This window comes from Genypterus blacodes, unplaced genomic scaffold (assembly GCF_046128005.1).
Source record: "Genypterus blacodes isolate CSIRO-AG114 ecotype Tasmania unplaced genomic scaffold, CSIRO-AGI_Gbla_v1 ptg000129l_1, whole genome shotgun sequence".
NCBI classification, from domain to species: domain Eukaryota; kingdom Metazoa; phylum Chordata; class Actinopteri; order Ophidiiformes; family Ophidiidae; genus Genypterus; species Genypterus blacodes.
In genome coordinates, this window is record NW_027466931.1 from 437,840 (window position 1) to 457,689 (window position 19,850).

Below are 19,850 nucleotides of genomic sequence, written 5' to 3' on the forward strand. Positions count from 1 at the left end.
ATAACTTGTGGCTGTGAAAAACTTCTGCTGCTTCCTGCCACTTAGCAGCATTTCCTGTTGTAAGTGTGTCTCACCACCATCACCATCACCAAACCAGGATCCGAAACAGGTTTGTTTTTCTGCTACTTCTGCTTTTGAAACAGAGAGTGACTGAATCAGAGTCTGACCACACCCCAAACCCAATAACCTGATATCAACTTATGCACACACACACACACACACACACACACACACACACACACACACACACACACACACACACACACACACACACACACATGTTACGTGTGAGTGACTGAGTAGGAGTCTGGTTCACTGTTTAATTGACATTAAGATTCATCTTGTATCAGAGCAAAACTATAAGGGGGATGAGAGATGAAATAAGTATTGTTATACATGTTGTTTATAACATGTAGTTGTAGAAGTCCTACTTTAGTTGTATAGTAGCTCATGGTAGGTGAAGTCATTATAATCGTAGCTGTGTTCACAATAAAGAGAGAGTACATCATGAAGCTTTTTGAATTCGTGGGTTTGAATATATTTCATATTAATTAGTGAGGAGTTCCACATCTTCAGGGCGGTATTGCAAGTATAACAGGTCGGTGACAAGTGTGTTAACGCTTAGACGGAGGAGCAACAAGGAACTGAACTCTTCTACGGTGAGCTTCTCTTCATCCCTTATCTTTTAGGACAGAAAAGCAGCTGGAAGGTTCAGTTTGTTTATAGAAACGCAGTGGTACATGAATACTTTGATGCATATTTAACCCTTTTCACATACAGTATATGTTTAGGTCACTATTGATATTCAGAGACAAAATTAGTTTTCAAATATTATTTTCAGTTTACAATATTATATGTACAGTAACAGTCTTTGAGAGACAGTCTTTGAGATTAACTTATACACACATACATATACAGTATACAGTACTGTATATAGTATATATAGATATAGATATATACAGTATAAATGTGTATATACATGTATCCCAAAACAATGCAATATACAAAATTACAATATTTCCAAAAAGCAAATGCAGTACAGACAACCAAAATACTCAATGTAGTTACAATAAACAATAAAGCCATACACACATACAATTTGTCTGTTAGAGTGTCCTGAAGGTCAGATTTTCATTTCTGAATATCCGGCTTTTGTGCATCAATAAAGACTGATGAAGATGCAGATTGTTGCAGTGAACATTAACAGAATTGTGTTACATTTCCAGGGCTGGTTGTCGTCCTCCTGTGTGGGCAGACAAGTGCACACCATGGGCTCCATGCTCCCTCGTGCAGATGTAACGTTATCTTTGTCAGTGTGTTTGCTCATGCACACAGAACAAGAATGGAGTCCTGTAAATTAGCTTGAGTATCTAAGTGTCTATATCTCCCTCCAGATCATCTCAACACATGCAGTTCATATCCAAAGGAGTCGTGTGGTGGTGAATGGATAAGACTTGATAGAACACACTGCATGAGATTCATCACAACTCCAATGACTTATGCAGAGGCTGAGGTGACACACACACACACACACACACACACACACACACACACACACACACACACACACACACACACACTCTACACCAGCATAGCCGTCAAATTAATATACAAACAAATGTGAAGAAAGTCAGTAAAATTCCTTGCAATCATGCGTTGGAACATTGGTCTCTAACAGTTTGAACATATTTGAATAACTGTACATGAATATTAACAAAAAAAATTAAGCTGATCAATTCAACATAAATATCCCCCCTCCCCCCAGAATTTCTGTCTATCCACAGCAAAGAGCAGAATTCACACACTGGATTAGAGCCATGAAGAAGAATGTAGTCTCTGGCAGACTTGCTGATATGAATTGACCCCTTAGTGACCCCAAGGTGACCTATGTGTCTTTTCAGGGACGATTTGAATACAGAGATGGATCCAACTTTGATTTCATTTAATTGAACAAAGATCAGCCAAACAATAATGGAGGGAAGGAAAACTGCATTGAGGCAAAATACAGAGGTAACAGAGTTTACAGGAAAAACATTAAAAGCTTTAAAATTGTTTTAAAATATTGGAGAAAAACTTGAATAATGATCATAATAAAGCCCATGAATCCACTGAATGCTTTGAATTCTCTCTGTGTCGCATTTGTGGGAGGCTGGAATGACTCGGACTGCTCCCTACAAAGAGGTTTCCTTTGTTCCAAGTGGAAGTTAGAGGTTGACTAATGTTTGATTTCACTTTTTCAAGCTCATGAATAAACAATAAAGCGAGAAGCTGCACAAGTCTATCTTTTTTGGGCTGCTGAATTGTTGATGGAAACAAATGACGTTCCTGTATTTGCATATCCATTTTAATTGGTCCTTCTCGTGTCAAATTAGCTCTGATCTTGCCAGCCTCCTGTAGCTGCTGTAGCTTTGTCTAGATGCCTGAAACAACACTTATTTGATGGCAGTGGTTATGATTATTGGGGATGAGTCACGGTCGACCTCCTTCGCCTCATCTGACATAGCCGCTCAATTTGTCCTTGAAGTTGGGACAAGGTTTTTCTTTTCAACCTGCACAAATCTCCTGGATCTTATTTTGGTGCCATTGTGTGCACCCCTAATTATACGGTTCAGCTACAAAGTGTAAGTGTAAGTGTTATTGTGATTATTTGATGTTTAAGGGCTAGTCTCAAGTGTTTACTAGCATAAAAGCTGTAACCTAGATTTGAACAATAGACAGGGGGTAAACAGGGACCACATGAAATGAGATAGCAATCGGTATTTGTACTATGACACTTTATTTTATAACTCTTTTCAACCTTCTGTTACAAGTAATCCGAACTACTGTACGGCAATGGTAGAAGGTGAAAGGAGAGAAGAGTCTGGGAAGCTAGGACACAAAGAAAAGCTAAACAATGCAACAAAAGGGTGATCTAAAAATCATTCACCTAACATATATCACTATTACACAACAGTCTGAAAAATAATCACTTATGTCTGGACATAAAGGTAAATGAGGTAAAAAAAAAAGTCTGGCATAGCAGACGTAAGGAAATCTGCAGCCATCGTGTCATTTTTCACTGGAACAGGATAAAAAGAGGAAGCAGAGGTCGTCGGGTGACAGAAGCAATCACGCCGAACACAAAGGTGAGTCCTGCGGAAAGCTTTAACCAGTGAGAGTCATTCTGCTTTTTTAGGATAACGTCAGCCAGCATCATATAATCTGACGGTGGTGAGGTTTAATTTTCTTCAGACGAGAGGAAAAGTCGAGCCAGTCGGTGAGATAATTTCAATTTTTGAAACATCAAATTCAGGATTTTGTGCTTTCACCTGATTTATCACCAACATATGTGCATTTGAATTTGAATACTTTAACAGATTTTTCCAGGAGAAGATGAAGACAAACAAGGAAAATTGTGTTTTTAACAGTGAAATCATTATTAGAAACCTTATCATTGAATTTCATTTATTGATTTATATTGAATTAATTTTACTATGCACATATTTTCACATTTTCCCACTGCTTTAATTTATCCATAATCTGTTCAGCACACGGCGCAAAATACAACATGCAGGCCAGAATTGTATCTAATTTTTCCTGCTCCAAACAAAAGCACGATGCAAGGACAGGAAACCATTATGGAAACATCATCAAGATGTAAACGCTTTAACGCTTCTTCTTTCTTCAACTTCTCTATCTATGTTGTCAAAATCAGTCGTTGGGTCAGTCATTTTTTCTAAACCGAATGGAAAATATATACAAATCTGCCGTTTTTCTTCTTGTTACTGGATTGTACAGGGATTTGAAAAACATGTTAAAATAAGCTTTTAGCTTTTTATTTTCTTGTCTTCTCAAGAAAATGCAAGAGAATAAAGGTAAGACAATACAGTTAGTGTGTTTAAGTCCTCGCCTGCTGTGATTGACAGGCCTCCACACTTCCACCATGATGGCGCTGGTCATGGCGCTGACTCTCTGCACCATCATGGCCCTGAGCAAAGCTGTCGCCGTCATCAACACGACCTCCTCCATCTCCAAGAACACAGGCCTCTGCGAGTTCAAGAGCCACCAGGTCCAGCATCTCATAGGAGTGTACATGCCTCAGTGCGACGTCTTCGGGAACTTTCTCTCTCAGCAGTGCTGGGCGTCGACCGGCTACTGCTGGTGCGTCAACGTGGTCACCGGATTGGAGGTACCGCACACCAGGACGCCACCAGGAACTGTACCTCTCAGATGTGGTGAGGAACATGTGGAGTTTGTGGGGACGACTCATAAAATGGCCACCCACAATGTTGCCCGCTGACTGTGCTTTGCTCTGCTACACATATATTGTTTGTTTTCTTTTAAAGCCATTTCTGTCGATTACACAAAAGTTTGTGATTTTCAGGAAATTTCAGAGAAATTTCAGTGCTGAGGCAACCGTGTGTTTTTTCTTCCACAAGATCCATGAGAGAGAGATGCATCAGGGTCAAAGGTCACAGGAAAATGCTCTCTGAGACAATTGTGAACATAAGTAACTAAACCTAAAACTTCAGCTTTCAGAGGATTTGATATCAATGGATCCAGTTTCGGGGTCAAGGATTTGATATCTGTTCCATCCAGCTGATGTGTTGCATGAACCTGAAAACAACGTTGTACTGTACAATTTATACCTTTGTGTTTACATTAGAACAACTAAATCAGAGCAACAGGGTAACAACCTCTCTAGTTTTTTTATTCATCTGCCGCTTCTTCAGACCCTGACGCCACCGTTGGTGATCGGCACATCGAAGGGGAAACCTTCTGTCCAATTGGATGGACCCGTTGGGGGACACGCTGCTTCGTCTTCATCGACGACGGGAAGACCTGGGTCGAAGCCGAGGTGGGGAGCGACAGAGGTTTCAGGAGACAATACGAGCCGAAGCGTAGCAAAATTCTAATAACTGCTCTCCTTTATTGTCTTTCCACTGCCAGATGTACTGTCAGTTTGAAGGGGGCAACCTGGCATCAATCCACGGTGAAGACGAGAATCACTTTATCAAGGCTTTGACCAGGGGCGAAACGTACGACTTTCCTGTAGCTTGGGTAGGAGGCCACGATGGTGTGCAGGTATAGAGATCCTTCATTGTGTGTACATTCCACCCATACGATGATCCTCCTTTGTTTTTCTTATCCCAATAACAAATATCTGAATCACAGCCCGTTCATGAAAATATGAAAGTACTTTCTAGAAATGTGGCTCGAATTTCTTGATTTCCTTTTTCCATTACCACCATTATTTTTGTATCTTTAAAGTCTGTTTCCAACAACCTTTCTTTTTGACTTGATGCGATGAACTGCTGTTACTGGATATGATGTAGAATCCATCACTTTTCATTTTTGTGTTTGCTTGTAGAACAATTTTTGGATGTGGAGCGACGGCTCAAAGTTCAACTATGAAAACAGCGGGCAAGAGACGAACAGGATAAATGACCGGGCCGAGCACTGCCTGAGGATCAACACTGGATGTAATGATCCTTATTCACGCATTTGTATTCAACACTTGATTTATGCGGAGGGGGATGTATATTAAGTGCGATGTTTGTACTGAGGGTGGCGCCAAAGGAAAGGTTCTAAATCCAAAGGGATAATCTTCTGCATGTGAGGCTCTCCAGGCTCACAGAGAGACACTTGCAGAGAAATAGATACTGTATATTTATTGATTATCAGCTCTCCATTCAGATCACCAACATAATTGTGTACAACACTACACTATCACAAATATTCAAGTTGTAATTTAAGTTTCCGTTATTCTGCAGATGACTTGAGGTGGCAGTGCGCCTCCTGCTCAGAGACATATCCGTTTGTTTGTGCCACCAACATCTGACCGACAAGCCGAGCCTGTTGGATTCATTCCCCAAATGTGCCCTAGGTTCTGAGGTGCCATTCCACTGTTCTGCCTTCGACTTAGACTCCGATCTGGATCTCCTCCTTGGAAGTGAACTAATGCCAAAGCCTGGACGTGGGTGACAGAATTCCTACACATTATGCTACATATTAAATTTGACTGAAGCAGCAATGTTCCCTCCTTTTGTTTCTTATATTCCTACATAAGTAGAAGCTGTAAGTAGAGATTACATTGACAAATATAATAACTTTGAGAAATTAATCATCTAACAATCATCAATAAAAAGGAAATATCCACCAAAGATTCTCCATTTGTTTTGCATGTCATCAACTGATCGAGACACAATACTGGAAACGGTAACTTGATTTGATAGGTAAATTAATTCATGCAAGGGCTGACTGATAACTCCCAAGCCTAACATGGAAGTATCTAACCTGGGCTCACAACCTATCAATCAAACCACATTTCTGTGTCATTGCTTGAAACGAAGATAGTTGCCGTTATTGTTGGAGTCATGGTGCATTTCATAGAGCTAAATATAATTATGATTATATTATTGATTGATAAGTACTGAACCTGAGCCGTGAAACAGTGAGCAGGTGTTATTTTCACACCGGTAAGTTAGGCCTTTGCTCAGCTGAGGAAAAACATTTCAGTTTGGAAACATTTGAGTTTCTGATCGATGTTAGCAGCTGATTCAGTCTTTTACTCCACAAACACACACACACACACACACACACACACACACACACACACACACACACACACACACACACACACAGTTTATCTGTGAGCTACTGAATAATTCCTGTCAATATGTGTGGGTGCATGTATTTTGCAATGGAACTTTGGACTCAATGGACTCAAACCAAACAGTGTTGCACACACAGTTGCTTCATTGTCCTAATTTCCAAAGAACACTGGCCTTTAAAAAGTGGATTTTCAAAACCCATCACAGCTTCATGCATCCCTGAACACATGCATTCAATCTTTTAACGACTGTATGGTGTAGATTAGATATGCTTGGCATATTTGTAGTTATCTTTACAGTCAGCTTCATTGTTTAGGTATTTACTCTTTTCTGTGCCCTTGCACATGGAGGACACTTCAACTGTGTCCTGCAGTGACTCAGGTTTAGACAAACTGTCCCAGCAGGTATTGACCTGCTCAACAAATCGATAGGAGTGGGAGGACGTCCTCACACCAGCAGGTTAAATATCTTCCCACATCATGGGTGCTCAAAGCCATTTTCAGGGGTGGGTAGAGGAACGGTGGCACGCTAAAAAGTTCACAGAGGGAAACTCAAAACAGGCTGAATATGAGGACGCTGCTGCTGGTGTGTCTGTGCGTGTGCACCGGCTGGGCTCAGATGGACGATTACGACGACTATAGCACAGTAAGTGTGTTAGGAATTCAGTCTATTGTGAGGGCCTGGTTAGACAATAATGTTGCAGGGACCTCAATTTATGGGGACCGGCTGAGTCCCCATAAAGGCAAAGTGACGAGAGACTTTTATTTCAGGTTTTACTTAGGTGTGGTTTGGAGTTTTAAGTTTTTATTTTGCCGGTAAATTGTTCATACACATTTTATTGACATCCGGAATAACATGTTTCCAATCTCTTTAATTCTTGTAAAAAATACTACCATACCGAGTACTGCTAATTTTGTGGTCGCTTCACTTTACACCTTTCACAAATATTTGATAATTCAATATCACTAATCCTCTCTAATTTCTCAACCCTCCCCATTATTTAAGTAGTTAAGCTGTAGCCAAGCTACCCTCTTAATCAAATATTTAGCTACACTACAAGCACCTGTCAAAATCTACGTAGCTACTTCAAGGGGAAATATAATTCTAAGTTAAGTAAAAATCTATATTTCTTTCTGAAGTGTAAACCATAACAAAAGTCTAATTTCCAAACGACTACACACTGATTTTTATGATTGATTGAGACGTTACAACAAAACAAATGAGTTGCTTTTGCCTAGCATCACCACTACTTATGTAAGTTACTCCAAGATACAGCAAGGTACCAAAAAAGCAGTGTAGTTCCTTGCTAGCCTAGTGTGCATCTGTCACATTTGTAAATGAGTTACATGTTGTCCTCATAACAATATTAACAATATGTGTAATTGTTATGGTGTAAAATAAGCAACAGGTAGTACTGCACTACCTGTTTTGATGTACAAGGTTACGCTGACAGTGTTTTCTTCTTTTTCTGTTTGCACCTTTTGCTGTTTTGCAGACTGGAACAGTAAGTATACGTTTTTTTTCTTTGATTGACACATTTCTTTTATCATTCTTCAATTTCTTCAGTTTTGGTATTTTAATTTTCCCATTTATCACCAGGCCAACGCAGGCACAGTAGAAGCTCGTGGTCATCGTCCAATGTCTAGGGGCAGAGACAACTTTAACACAAACCGCTATGTCCCACCCCCCATAGGCGGAGGCGGCAGGTAATCTAACCAATCAAGAACATATAGCTATCTGAATGGGGGAAGTCTCTGTCTCAGATCTGATATATGGGACATGTCCCTCTTCAGGTACCGCGGTCGACCCACAGCGCCACCAGTGGGAGGAGTGCACGTTCAGGAGAAGGTGGAGCAGCCAGAGGCGGGAGGATGCTTACATGCCGCACCGGAGATGGTAGGAAGATGCTGCCTTAAGGACCTTGGCAGATCAAATCCCACCCCCACTCGAGATCTCAAGAATCTGACCACACCCACCCACATCCTGCAATTGATACATTTTAAAAACTTATCTTGCTCCCTGACAAAAAGTAATGAGAACTAACATAATATTTTTTGTTTGTCAGGGTGTTCTGTGCCCCAACGGCTGTGAGCTGAAGACTGCGCTGCTCAAACAGGAAAGGAGTGTGAAAACGGTAAATACAACTGAACCGCTTGAAACATGACCCAAATAAGAGTTACCCTTTCTTAAAGAATGGCTGACAAATATGCAAGCGACTGAGGTGTTGGTCCAAATGTTTATCACAGAGCATTGGTGAACTGGAGATTCAGGTGAATGACTTGTCCCGATCTTCAAACAACATCTACGACTATGTCAACAGCATGTCCAACTCTCTGAGGGAGAGGCAGAAGGCCATTCATGGTAAGAGCCAAGACGAAGCTTTACCCATAAATAATCATAAACACACTTAAAAAAAACATCTTCCTTCCTAGCAGCAGTTCTGGTAGCTTTGGTCATTTGACGTACTTTTCCTTTCTCTCAGACAACAACAGGGTGGTGAGTCAGTACACCGATAATGTCGAGGAACAACACTCCTACATCAAGGAGACAGTGGACACCATCTTCCCATCCAACATCAGAGTACTACAGGTATGAACCAAGGACAGGACAAAAACTGACGGGTAAATGTAAACCTGTAGTAGTAGTAAACAAATAAAAATCTGAGCTCTCCAGGTAGTAGCTCAGTGGGTAGCGCTTTCGCTTGGGAACTGGAGGGTCGCAGGTCGAGTCCCTGCCGAGGTGCCCCTGACAAAGGCACCGAACCCTCAATTGCTCCTCCCTTTGTAATGGGTGGTAATGTAATGTAAGTCACTTTGGATAAAAGCGTCTGCTAAATGATCGTAATGTAAGTATATCAGGTTTTTCCACCAGAATCAGAAAAATACACATAAACAGGAACTGCTACCTGATGAAACTCCCACAGGATAGAATCTTGCATCTTACCTTCGTCGTTCCCAACAGCTCTGATGTCTCACATACAGTATACTATATGTCTCATGTCCTCTGGTCACAGGGGGTCCTGGATAAGATCAGGGCGAAGATCCAGAAGTTGGAAAAGGCCATCCAGGCTCAGAGAGAGGAGTGTAAGGAGCCCTGCAAGACCAAATGTCCCATACCCGTGGTGACTGGTAAGTTTGTGACAAATCTTTGACAATAACAAAATATGAGTCTTATATCATATAAGTGTGAAAATATAAGAAAAAAGAATGTACAATAAACAGATATAAGCTCAATGCTTAATCAGTGACGGCTCAAATGTTGTAAATGAACACAATGTATTTTATCTATGTCTTTAACCCTTGTGTGCTGCAGGAAAGGAGTGTGAGGACATCTTCCGTCGGGGGGGCACAGAATCGCAGATGTACATGATCCAACCAGACCTCTTCGGCGTCCCGTACAGGGTGTTCTGTGATCAGGCCAGTCAGAACGGTGGTGAGATTGGAAAGAAAAATCATCCTAAGTTAGCCACAGCACAAATTAGAGGACCTTAGGAAAACTCTCACACTGTGTCTTGGTTTTTATCTTCCAGGATGGCTCCTCATCCAGAACAGGCTCGATGGCAGCGTGGACTTTGGCCGACGCTGGGACGAGTATCGCCGCGGGTTCGGCAACATTGCCTTCGATGTGGGCAAAGGACACTGTGAGACTCCTGGTAAGACACTGCTGTCATAGGAAAACTAGGAAGCCTCCTTGAAAATAAATTTTTTCATATTTATTTCCCAAATTTTGGCATTTATTTACACCTCAGTTTTTGTTCGATCTCTACTTGAAATTGTTTTTGTCATGCAACAGGCGAGTACTGGCTGGGTAACGACCACATCAGCCAGCTTACCAAGATGGGCCCCACTGAGGTCCTGATTGAGATGCAGGACTGGACGGGAGCCAAGGTCAGTCCTCCAGGTGTCGGTTAAATAAACAAAAGCGTGTTTCTTTGATTGGTTTCTTGTTTTTTTTAATTCTTTTACAGATTTATATCATTAAAAATTGGTAACTGCATTTTGTGATGGCACATTTCCATGGTTTCCTTTTAGGTCTATGCCCAGTACCAACAGTTTACTGTCCAGTCAGACACATCCAACTACATTCTGGCGGTTGGAGGTTACAGTGGTAATGCTGGCAACTCCTTTTTGGAGGGATCATTGGAACTACAGGGTGTAAATCGTACAATGACTATTCACAACGGCATGATGTTCAGCACCTACGACAGAGACAACGACAACTGGTAGGTCTCCAGTGTGTGTGTGTGTGTGTTTATGTGTGTGCGTGTCAAAAAACGAACTCTTTTTTTCCATGTCTGCCTTAACCAGGAACCCTGGTGACCCCTCAAAACAATGTGCCAGGGAGGATGGCGGCGGTTGGTGGTACAATCGCTGTCACTCAGCCAATCCCAACGGTCGTTACTACATTGGTGGCGCCTACACTAAGTTCATGGCCAAACACGGCACAGATGACGGCATGGTGTGGATGAACTGGAAGGGCAGCTGGTATTCCCTCAAAGCCATGAGCATGAAGATCAGGCCATTCTTCCAATCCAATTAGGCGGCCAAGTTGATGGAACCACACGTACACAGAACATGCAGAGTTATGGAAGCACCACAACTGAGAGATTTAAGGCTTCTTGTAAATTGGAATGTTTCAGGTTATGGCAGATTCACATTAACTCATTTACTTTGGCAATAACCTTTATATTGCTAGACATGCACATTCAAACACACCTGAGAAGGTATTTGAAAGATAATAAATAAACCCTAAAACACAACCTCGAACAAGAAACATGTAAAACTTAATACGATTTGCATGCATAACAAAATGTCATTTCAGATAGATATGCACAGCTATGTGGCGTGTGACCTTGTGTTCTTTGTTGTCGTGTGTGTTGTCTCACCTGTGCACGGCCAGGACGAGCCCACAGCAGCTGTCCTTCCTTACTCAATAAACACATTGAGGAACAGAAGGTTCTGTGTCGCCTCCTTGTTTTCTCACTTCACAGAAAATGAAAATACAAGATATTAGATATAAGAGTAAAACATATGTTTGCTTATATTTATGACAGAGATCTAACCGACAACATTTCTCTCAGGGTTGATAGATAAGTTATTAGCCTGAGCAATAATACAATAAGGCCACAATATTTTAGTGCAGTTTTATTTTTCAACATTTAGTAAGTCATGAGTCATTTGGATGTATGGTGTCACATTTTCTACTGGATCCCTTTGAAGGGTTCATTGATTAATATGATTGATAAATTGAGAATGAGTTTGATAAGGTGGATAAAACAGGACTACAGACAGTGATTATGGACTTGCCGGATGCTGTCCATGGTTATGGCTTTGGACAACCACCCCATCACCTGCTTTGATCCGCTGGACTTTCACCCGTTGCACCCAGATAATGTTTAAAATGTTCATGATTTTCTCAATTCAAATTACGTCCATGAGAAAATAATTAGTAAGTAAGTACTAATAAGTAATAGTGATTTGTGCATTTTCTGGTGAGAATTCCAAATTCTCATTTGGCTCAAATTGTGTCATATGACAAAAATATATAACTATTGTTGTGACTGAATCTGTAAATTCCAGTGAAAAAGATTTTTTTTATGATGGGGTTGATTCCAAAATCATATGATGGGGTCCCAAGGTAATTTTAGTCCTGTTTAGATAGATGGCATTAGGTATTTAATGCAGTTGCTATGGTCACCGCAGTAAAACATGGGCACATGAGTAAAAGCAGCAACACATGCCTGCATCAGAAGGAAATTTCAGACACTTCAACATAAACTGAAACCATACAACTATGTCAATAGAAATAAAACATATATTTATTAGATATATTTAATGAATAAATGAATTTATTGTACAGGTTACAATAATCATCCATCCTTCCTTTCTTCCTTCCCTCTCAACCTGTTCCTACTCAGCTGGAGCATTTTCATTCTACATCTTCAGTCTCATCCATCAGCTTCTCCAGGATGACCCGGTTCTGTCCAATGTCCTCGAACTGAGTGAGTAGTTCTCTTTGAACCACTGGGATTGTCTTGTATTTGGAGGAAGTTGGCAGGCCCACATCAAGGGGCAGCAGCCTGAGGAGTGGGATGTCTTTGGGCGGCGCGATGGCAGCCTTCTTCCTCTGCATCTGGCTCTTGCCCATCTGGTCCATGTTGGTTTGAAGCGTCTCAAAGATCAAGTGGTCAATGCTGTGAGGGAGTACAGACCTGCAGGACCCCCAACAGGCTCCCAGATTCAGGTCAACATCCACCTTCAGATGTAAACACAGTGACATCATCCATACATGTAACCAGGCGTCTTTATTGTCTTGTTTTGTATTGTTTGCCGTTAACAACCATTATTCGGGGGACCTGTACATACAGTATATTCTCTCTATATAACTGTACTGGAAAACATACCCGATTACAAAATTGAAGGGGAACAAGCTTATTGTTGTGGGGATTGTCTAAGGTATTTCTTATTAGATCTTTCCATTGCTTATTGTGTCATAAATTACAAAAACGTTAATATATGTATTGGCTTTGATGATAGTGTTTGGAGACACTGTATTCATTTACATATAGCCTCCTCTCCCTGCCTCACCTCAGTTCGATAAAGATCCTCCAACTGTCTCTGGGCTTTTCTTTGCAGCTCCTTTAGTTGCCTTGACAACCTGGCCGAACGTTTCCGTAGCAATATGAGGTTTTTGGCAAGCTCTTCGGTTTGTTCCACACTTTTGAGCTCTGACACTGATTGGGAGGAATTGCAGCATATAATGGTCTTTACATACTTGATCAGCCTAGAATAGCATCAATTCTGTCAAGGGTGACCAAAGGTCCCGCCCACTAACTGAGAATTATGGGTACATTCACAAGTCATCAGGTCTTACTGTACACGTTGACAATGACTCGTCGGTTGGCGTTGTAGATGCCAGCCAATGCCGTCATAGACGTATCGGCTGCGTCCTTGTATGTCTTCAACCTCTGGCACACCTTTGTCAGTTTGCGCTCCACCTCATCTTCCACCTGTGAGATCGCACCCAGCAGCCTGCAGCCTGACGGACATTTAGAGAGCTGCAAAGTGGGAAGAACTGGGAAGAATTATTGCAGAATGCTTAAATGATTCCACTTTAGTGTGTGTGTGTGTTTGTTTGTGTGTGTGTGTGTGTGTGTGTGTGTGTGTGTGTGTGTGTGTTCTTTACCCAGTCATCATCTGAACACAGCGGGTTGTGTGACCTGATGGAACAGTGCTGTCCCATCCTGTTTGCCTGTTTGTGACCAAGGGAACGTCGGCCATCTTGCTTTTGCAGCAACTTCGTGCAAACTGTGGACACACAGAGAAGCGTGAAGCTCACATTTGACATCTTAAATTCTGTTCATCTGATACCATTTAATTGTAAAATGTATTTAAATTTGAGATAAAAATAGTATTATTCTAACGCAAACATGAAAAATGACTATTTACAGAATTCATCAATATGATCTGAATCATCGAAATCGATAGATTATTATTATTATTATTAAAGATTATTTGGGAAAAATCCTACAAATAATAGTTTAAGTCTTAATTCTCGATTCCTTTTTTTTCTTTGTAACCTTCTAACAGTGTGTAATTAAGTTGTCATAATGCTGTTTTGAATTTTCAGAGAAGTTGGAAAAAATGTATCAAAGTAATCGTAATTGAATGTCCAAAAAATGTATGTATATATAAAGATATGTATCTGACATTAGATATTATTTCAAGAATATATGAAAATTATTATATTAGAAACCGACCAAATAATTATCACACAATAATCCTAAATGTATTATTCTTGATGCTTTTCTAAGTTGTGTTCCAAGTTTGGTTATGTCGACTGATTTATTCACGAGGTACAACACTCGTTTGAGGAATATGACACTCCCACTCCACTTTGGCAGCCAATCACAGCGAAACTGTAAACAAAATCAACAAGTCAAAAATCTAATTTTGTATTAGTCAGTGTTGATGGTTCTATTAGCCTAAGCAATAATGATAAAGACAAATTATTCTAAAATGGAAAAAGAAACTCCTCTGCGGGCAACACTGTGCTGATTACCCAACATGCATTGTGTAAAAACTAGTGCTGTCAAAGTTAACCGTTAATTTTGGCGATTAATTTTAATCGCCAAAATTAATTTAATGCGTGTGTAAATGAAAACTGATCTGTTTTTACTAAAAACAGATCAGTTTTCATTTACACACATGCCAAAGCAAACATTTATTTTATTTATTTCTTGAAATGTATTTTTGCTTGAGTGAATAAGAGAACAGGCACAGCGTCTGAGGTGAACATTGATCTTTATTGATTGACTGGAGTCATTCTGAGAAGTCTGGTTACATCATTAAATCCACATCAGGTCAATGACGTTTACAGACGGTGTTGATTTAACAAAAACATCACACACACAGTGTTTGACTTGATTTAGAAATCCTGGAATGATTCACAATATACAACCTTCAAAGTCTGAAAGGGTAAAAAGCAGCTTTGATCCTCTTTGTACTTTAACTGGGTCAACACAACTCTCATTTAACCCTCAACTGTCCCACTTCCCCGCTCAGAGGTGAATTAATGATGGCGTTAGTGTTGGTCAAATCAAAAATTTTGTTGTACAATTTCACGTTGTGAACCGCGGATTTTCCTCAATATATTTAGATTATATGTACAGTATGTTTTAGTCATTTTGCCGTTTAAAATGCCACAGGCCGGATGAGCATTCTGACATTTTTCAGGCTGTAATCGGCTGGTTTGAACGTTAGCCACACCACTCCGTTTTCAATTTCGTAGGGCGTGTTGCTTCCCGGGTCGTATTGGCCTTTGTAATAAATTCCGTTCAGGTTAGCGGAGCGGCAGTTGTTGTACCACCACCCGCCGCCATACATCTCGGCGCAGCTCGCCCCCTCCCATTTATCATTGTCTTTGTCAAAAGTGCTGAATTTCATCCCGTTGGGGGAAAGGAACTGCCCTAAGCTAAGGTCTCCCTTCACCAGAGTGTCACCGGCGTTACCCATGTACCCCGAAACGTGGAGCGTGTACCCCTCAGCCTCTGAACCCACCCTGATAATGTACTCTGCGGTGGCCGTGCCCCCTTCCCAGTCTTCTAGCTCTACCTTCAGCATAGTCTCACTCTGATTGGTCAGGAGGTGGAGGTTCTGGTTGCCTAGCCACAACTCCCCTTTACCCTGCGCATTAATCGAACCAAACCCGCTGCGGTATTCGGCCCAGGTTCGGTTAAAGTTCAGCGCCCCGCCCTCTCTCTGCTGGACTAACAGCCACCCGCCCATTAGCCCCTCCTGCTGGCAGTAAACCTCTACTACCTCTGCCGAGTCCAAGCCGCCAGGTTTGACCATAAACACGCCGTTCATTTCCCCATTCAGGTGTTTCTGCTGGATGTCAGCACAATCTGCAAACAGAAAGGGGCAAACACCCGGGGAGCGCCAGTTAGCCTGTTCGTTGGATCACTGAAATGTAATTAAGTAGAGTGATAAAGATCTAGTTTTTAAGAGCAAAATGGCTAACAGTACAGTACAGTACTACAACGTTTTTTTCTGTGTTCTGTTTATTTTATTTTTTTCAATTTAACCCTTTCCTGACCAGTCAGTTCTGTACACATTCCGATTGTGTGAGCGGAACACTTTCCCGATCCAGATTTCTTTATATTGTTCTGTTTATTTTAGCATTGTAAAACAAAAACTGTTCAAAATGTCCATAAAGTTTACATTTTCCCTTCTTATGCGTTAATATATCTGTAACCAAATCATGCTGAATATGGGTGGAAAGTCAACAATCGTTGCTTGATCAATACATCATCCAGATCCAGATCCATGCTCTTGTTGATATATTGGCATTTGCAGAAATCCAAGCAGGTATTATAGTTAATGTGTGATATGTAAAGGAAAACGTATAGTCAGTGGATGACAAACAAGTTAACAATGCTAGTTTTAACTGCTAAATTGTTGTTCAGTCAAATTAACAAAGTGACCCAAGAATGCTGCGAAGAATTAGCAATTTTAGTTTTTTCACATTAAGGTCTTCCAAATACTTAACCTTTTTCTTGCAAAGAATTATGTAATAATGAACTAGTACACTGTAATGTTATTAGATATCAGTATTGATCGAGTATCAGTCAGGCTCTGTTCACTTCTTATTTTTGGTACATACGGCGAGCTAGCAAGCTAGCGAGCTAGCTGATGCTGTCTAGCTGATTGGCCTGTGATTGGCCAAGTAGACTTTGTTGTATTTTCTATTCCTGGTCTGAAGTTGAGGTACCTTTTCCCACATAATGGGCCTCCCGCTCGACACGCGTGCTCTTCACACCGCGGGCATGGACATCGGGAGTGTCCTCCTCAGCGTCGTCAGTCCTGAGTAGTCCAAGGTCGAACCCGACACCGCCGAAATCACTAATCATGGTTTTGGAGACACCTCCTTTGGTGCTGTCGACGGATTTAGTGGTGATGGAGGAGGTGGAGGAGGAGGAGGAGGAGGAGGAGGATGTGTGGCTGGGGAAGAAGCCACTTAGCTCTCCCCTGGTGAGATGGGTCATGGTCTGGCACTCAGGCCCTCCCACCATCACCTCCTCTGTTGTCTCCACCGGCCCGTTCTTTGTGTGGGTGATGACCTTTTGGATGGTCCTGGTGCAGCTAAATGTTTGGCTTGACGTGGACGTGGACATGCTTGACCCTCCCTGTCTCTCAAACCCTCCGCTTGAATCGTGTCCGCTGAGCTCAGTAATGGAGGGATTTGAGGATGAAGAGGAAGAGGAGGTGGTTGTGGATGATGAAGATGAGGAGAGGGAAGTACCTGAGTCCTTAGAGATGGTTGCTGGGGATGTACTGGAGCCTTCCTGCTCGAGGATCAATTGCGATGCCCTCACCTGGGAAACAAATACAAACCTCAGTATGCATGCGGTTGTGAGCATTTGTGTGTGTATCACAGGTAATACAAGGATTGATTGATACATACATAGTTCATCAGGAAATTATTTTGCAACATAATCTCACTTCTGTCAACAATGCTGGAAGGGTCCCCTCTCCCCCAACCTCCCCTCCCCACCACACAGATGATATGAAGTCAACCCTTGTACATAAAACAGATCTAGTTTAGTCAAATAACTTTTCAATCAACACTTTCCACTTTACATTAAGAGCAGAAGTATCAATTATATTTTCATCTATAGGCCGTTGTCAGGAAATTCAGAGCAAAAGTATTCTATGCTATGTATAAAAGGTACACTGGTTGTTAAGGTACGTTGAGTATTTGCAGTGGATAAGTTAATACTAAGGGAAGTATTTGCACTACAGTACATGGTGTTCTGCTTCCTTACATCAGAGAAGAGGTCATTTCTCTGCCCTCCTGCTGTGATATCCTTGGATTTGTAGATGTCTTGCACTACCACGTCCTGCAGCGACCGACTCTTCATCACGTACAGAGTTCCCACCGTCTCAACGCTCTGAGCCGACTGAGACTCCAGCTGGTTTATCTTGGAGATGGAGAGAACACAGAAAACAGGAGTTTTACAGATAGGAGGGTGGGAAAATGTGTGTATTGCAATATGAGAAATAGTCCAATTTTCAGCACAGGTGCATCAAAGTGAATGGAACCTGGGGGAGGAGCTTGTGTGTGGGGCATCTAACTTGGCTAGCGTGAATGGGATATTGGGCGGGGCTTGCTTCTGAATATAATTCTGATAATGAATCGCAATATTTTTGACAAACAAAAAAAAAAATGTTCTTGAAAAAAAGGGATGACGGAATAATTAGGATTGAATCCTTAGTTGTGTTATTTCAGGAATTATCATCTTTTAGCAACATATTGATCAGCACATCACATTTCCTTTAGTTGTCATCACCTGTTTTTCCAGAGCCACGTAGCTGTCTCTGTCCACATTGTACTCAGCGTAACCCTTGCAGGAACCTTTGCAGGAACGAAGCTTCATGTCGATGTCCACCTGAAGGACAGCACAAGTTTAGAAACACAAGCAAACATCTAGCTTCTCTCATAAACTCCTGCTCATGAGCGAGTGCCTATACCTCCAGTCGCTGCATCTCCGTGACCTGGTCTTTGACTCTGTCCTTCAAGGCTGCCAGGATCCTCAGCTGTCTGTCAATCTTGATCTTCATGTCGGTGATTCGCTGCCGCAGATTCAGAGCCAAGTCGTAGTAACTGTTGTCCTTACCTGAGGAGAGGAGCAAAACACTACAAAACCATCTGCCAGGAACTCAATTAGTTTAGCTTTTATTGTGGTTTGCATAATTTCTATAGTTGCACTGTTAATTGAAACGTTCCATCCAGCACTTTACAGACCTGGTAAGTGATCTGTGTTGTCATAGATCTAAAGGTAAATGTAAAGACCCTGACCTGTGTCCACCACCAGTTTTTCCCTCAGGTAGTCATAGGCCTCCTTGGACACCTGGTCTGCTGAGCGGTGGTGAGCTTCATTCTGAGACAGGATGTATCGGATCCTCTCGATCCTCTTCAGAGCCCCGTGGTCGTATTTGTCCATCAGGCCCTGAACCCTGCAGCCGGAGGGACATTTGGGACCCTGACAACAGACAGAGAGAAAAATGATCAAAACGTGCACATTAAAATACAGATAGAGTACATACAACATATCCCTATAAGGTAATCATTATACCCATTCATCATCTGTGCAGAAAGGCCAGCTCCTCTCTGTGGAACATTTCTCATCCCTGGTGTTGGGTTCCACTGGGCGAGCGCCTCTGGGGTCTATCCTCTCGGGCTGAAGGGAGGCGCAAACAGAAACAAATAAAATCAAATACATTTTTCACAGCATTACTGCTAATATTCTATATGCTATATTCTCAACCAAATGTTGAACAAATGTTACTTCTGTTGAAATGAAGCAGCTCTTGGAAAACTTTAAAATGCTAACTTTATCCTATATCATTAAAGTACGGTAAGGTATTAAATATAAACATGTTTTACTCTTAAACGGTTAAAATTTCAATTGTATATGGTGTAAATGCAAGAGAAACTATAAGCATTTGCTGGTACATGATTTCTCTATTATTATTGTTATTATTATTATTATTATTGAAATTTGAAATCTGAAGCTGAAAAAGGCGTCTTACCTCATCCGCAGCTACACAGATCACGGTGAGGCAAAGGATCAGTCTCTTCATCATGGTGTCAGTGTAACGGCTCACTGCTGAATGTTTGCGTCCTGTTGCTCACTGACCATTTCAAGCCTCAAACTCCACAAACGGTGACTCAGCAATGTGGGAGTTCATCAGT

The 19,850-nt window shown here is 41.5% G+C and overlaps 3 protein-coding genes and 1 long non-coding RNA gene across 9 annotated transcripts; 3 read left to right on the forward strand and 1 right to left on the reverse strand.

Moving 5' to 3' along the window:
- The first annotated feature begins 237 nt into the window (after positions 1-237).
- LOC143010762 (galactose-specific lectin nattectin-like) lies at positions 238-6,006 on the forward strand. Of its 5 annotated transcripts, none has more exons than XM_076163300.1 (10): positions 238-659; positions 1,227-1,295; positions 1,395-1,513; positions 1,902-2,010; positions 3,068-3,125; positions 3,906-4,214; positions 4,713-4,837; positions 4,930-5,064; positions 5,351-5,462; positions 5,754-6,006. In XM_076163300.1, the coding sequence occupies exons 4-10, from the start codon at positions 1,972-1,974 to the stop codon at positions 5,819-5,821; spliced, it is 846 nt and encodes a 281-aa protein (XP_076019415.1). In that variant the 5' UTR covers positions 238-659; positions 1,227-1,295; positions 1,395-1,513; positions 1,902-1,971; the 3' UTR covers positions 5,822-6,006. The 5 variants fall into 5 exon arrangements, with proteins under 5 accessions (XP_076019415.1, XP_076019414.1, XP_076019413.1 ...); XM_076163297.1 differs by lacking the exon at positions 1,902-2,010 and having other exon boundaries at positions 240-453; positions 556-659; XM_076163299.1 differs by having other exon boundaries at positions 1,395-2,010.
- Positions 6,007-7,066: 1,060 nt separating this feature from the next.
- On the forward strand, positions 7,067-11,392 carry fgb (fibrinogen beta chain). The gene is made up of 13 exons (XM_076162947.1): positions 7,067-7,244; positions 7,904-7,909; positions 8,193-8,299; positions 8,387-8,489; positions 8,659-8,727; positions 8,840-8,954; positions 9,076-9,182; positions 9,607-9,721; positions 9,906-10,025; positions 10,123-10,245; positions 10,386-10,480; positions 10,625-10,815; positions 10,901-11,392. The coding sequence occupies exons 1-13, from the start codon at positions 7,161-7,163 to the stop codon at positions 11,130-11,132; spliced, it is 1,467 nt and encodes a 488-aa protein (XP_076019062.1). The 5' UTR covers positions 7,067-7,160; the 3' UTR covers positions 11,133-11,392.
- Positions 11,393-12,393: 1,001 nt separating this feature from the next.
- LOC143010568 (fibrinogen alpha chain-like) lies at positions 12,394-19,800 on the reverse strand. Of its 2 annotated transcripts, XM_076162944.1 has the most exons (11): positions 19,688-19,800; positions 19,231-19,335; positions 18,954-19,137; positions 18,626-18,771; positions 18,445-18,543; positions 17,920-18,075; positions 16,866-17,469; positions 13,779-13,900; positions 13,467-13,650; positions 13,181-13,326; positions 12,394-12,848 (listed from the first exon to the last, which is right to left on the reverse strand). In XM_076162944.1, exons 1-11 carry the CDS (start codon positions 19,739-19,741, stop codon positions 12,522-12,524), a joined length of 2,127 nt encoding a protein of 708 aa, XP_076019059.1. In that variant the 5' UTR covers positions 19,742-19,800; the 3' UTR covers positions 12,394-12,521. The 2 variants fall into 2 exon arrangements, with proteins under 2 accessions (XP_076019059.1, XP_076019060.1); XM_076162945.1 differs by lacking the exons at positions 12,394-12,848; positions 13,181-13,326; positions 13,467-13,650; positions 13,779-13,900 and adding an exon at positions 14,880-15,999 and having other exon boundaries at positions 19,688-19,799.
- LOC143010570 (uncharacterized) lies at positions 14,626-14,949 on the forward strand. The gene is made up of 2 exons (XR_012964816.1): positions 14,626-14,678; positions 14,781-14,949. It is a non-coding gene; the product is annotated as an uncharacterized LOC143010570 (long non-coding RNA).
- Positions 19,801-19,850: the final 50 nt, after the last annotated feature.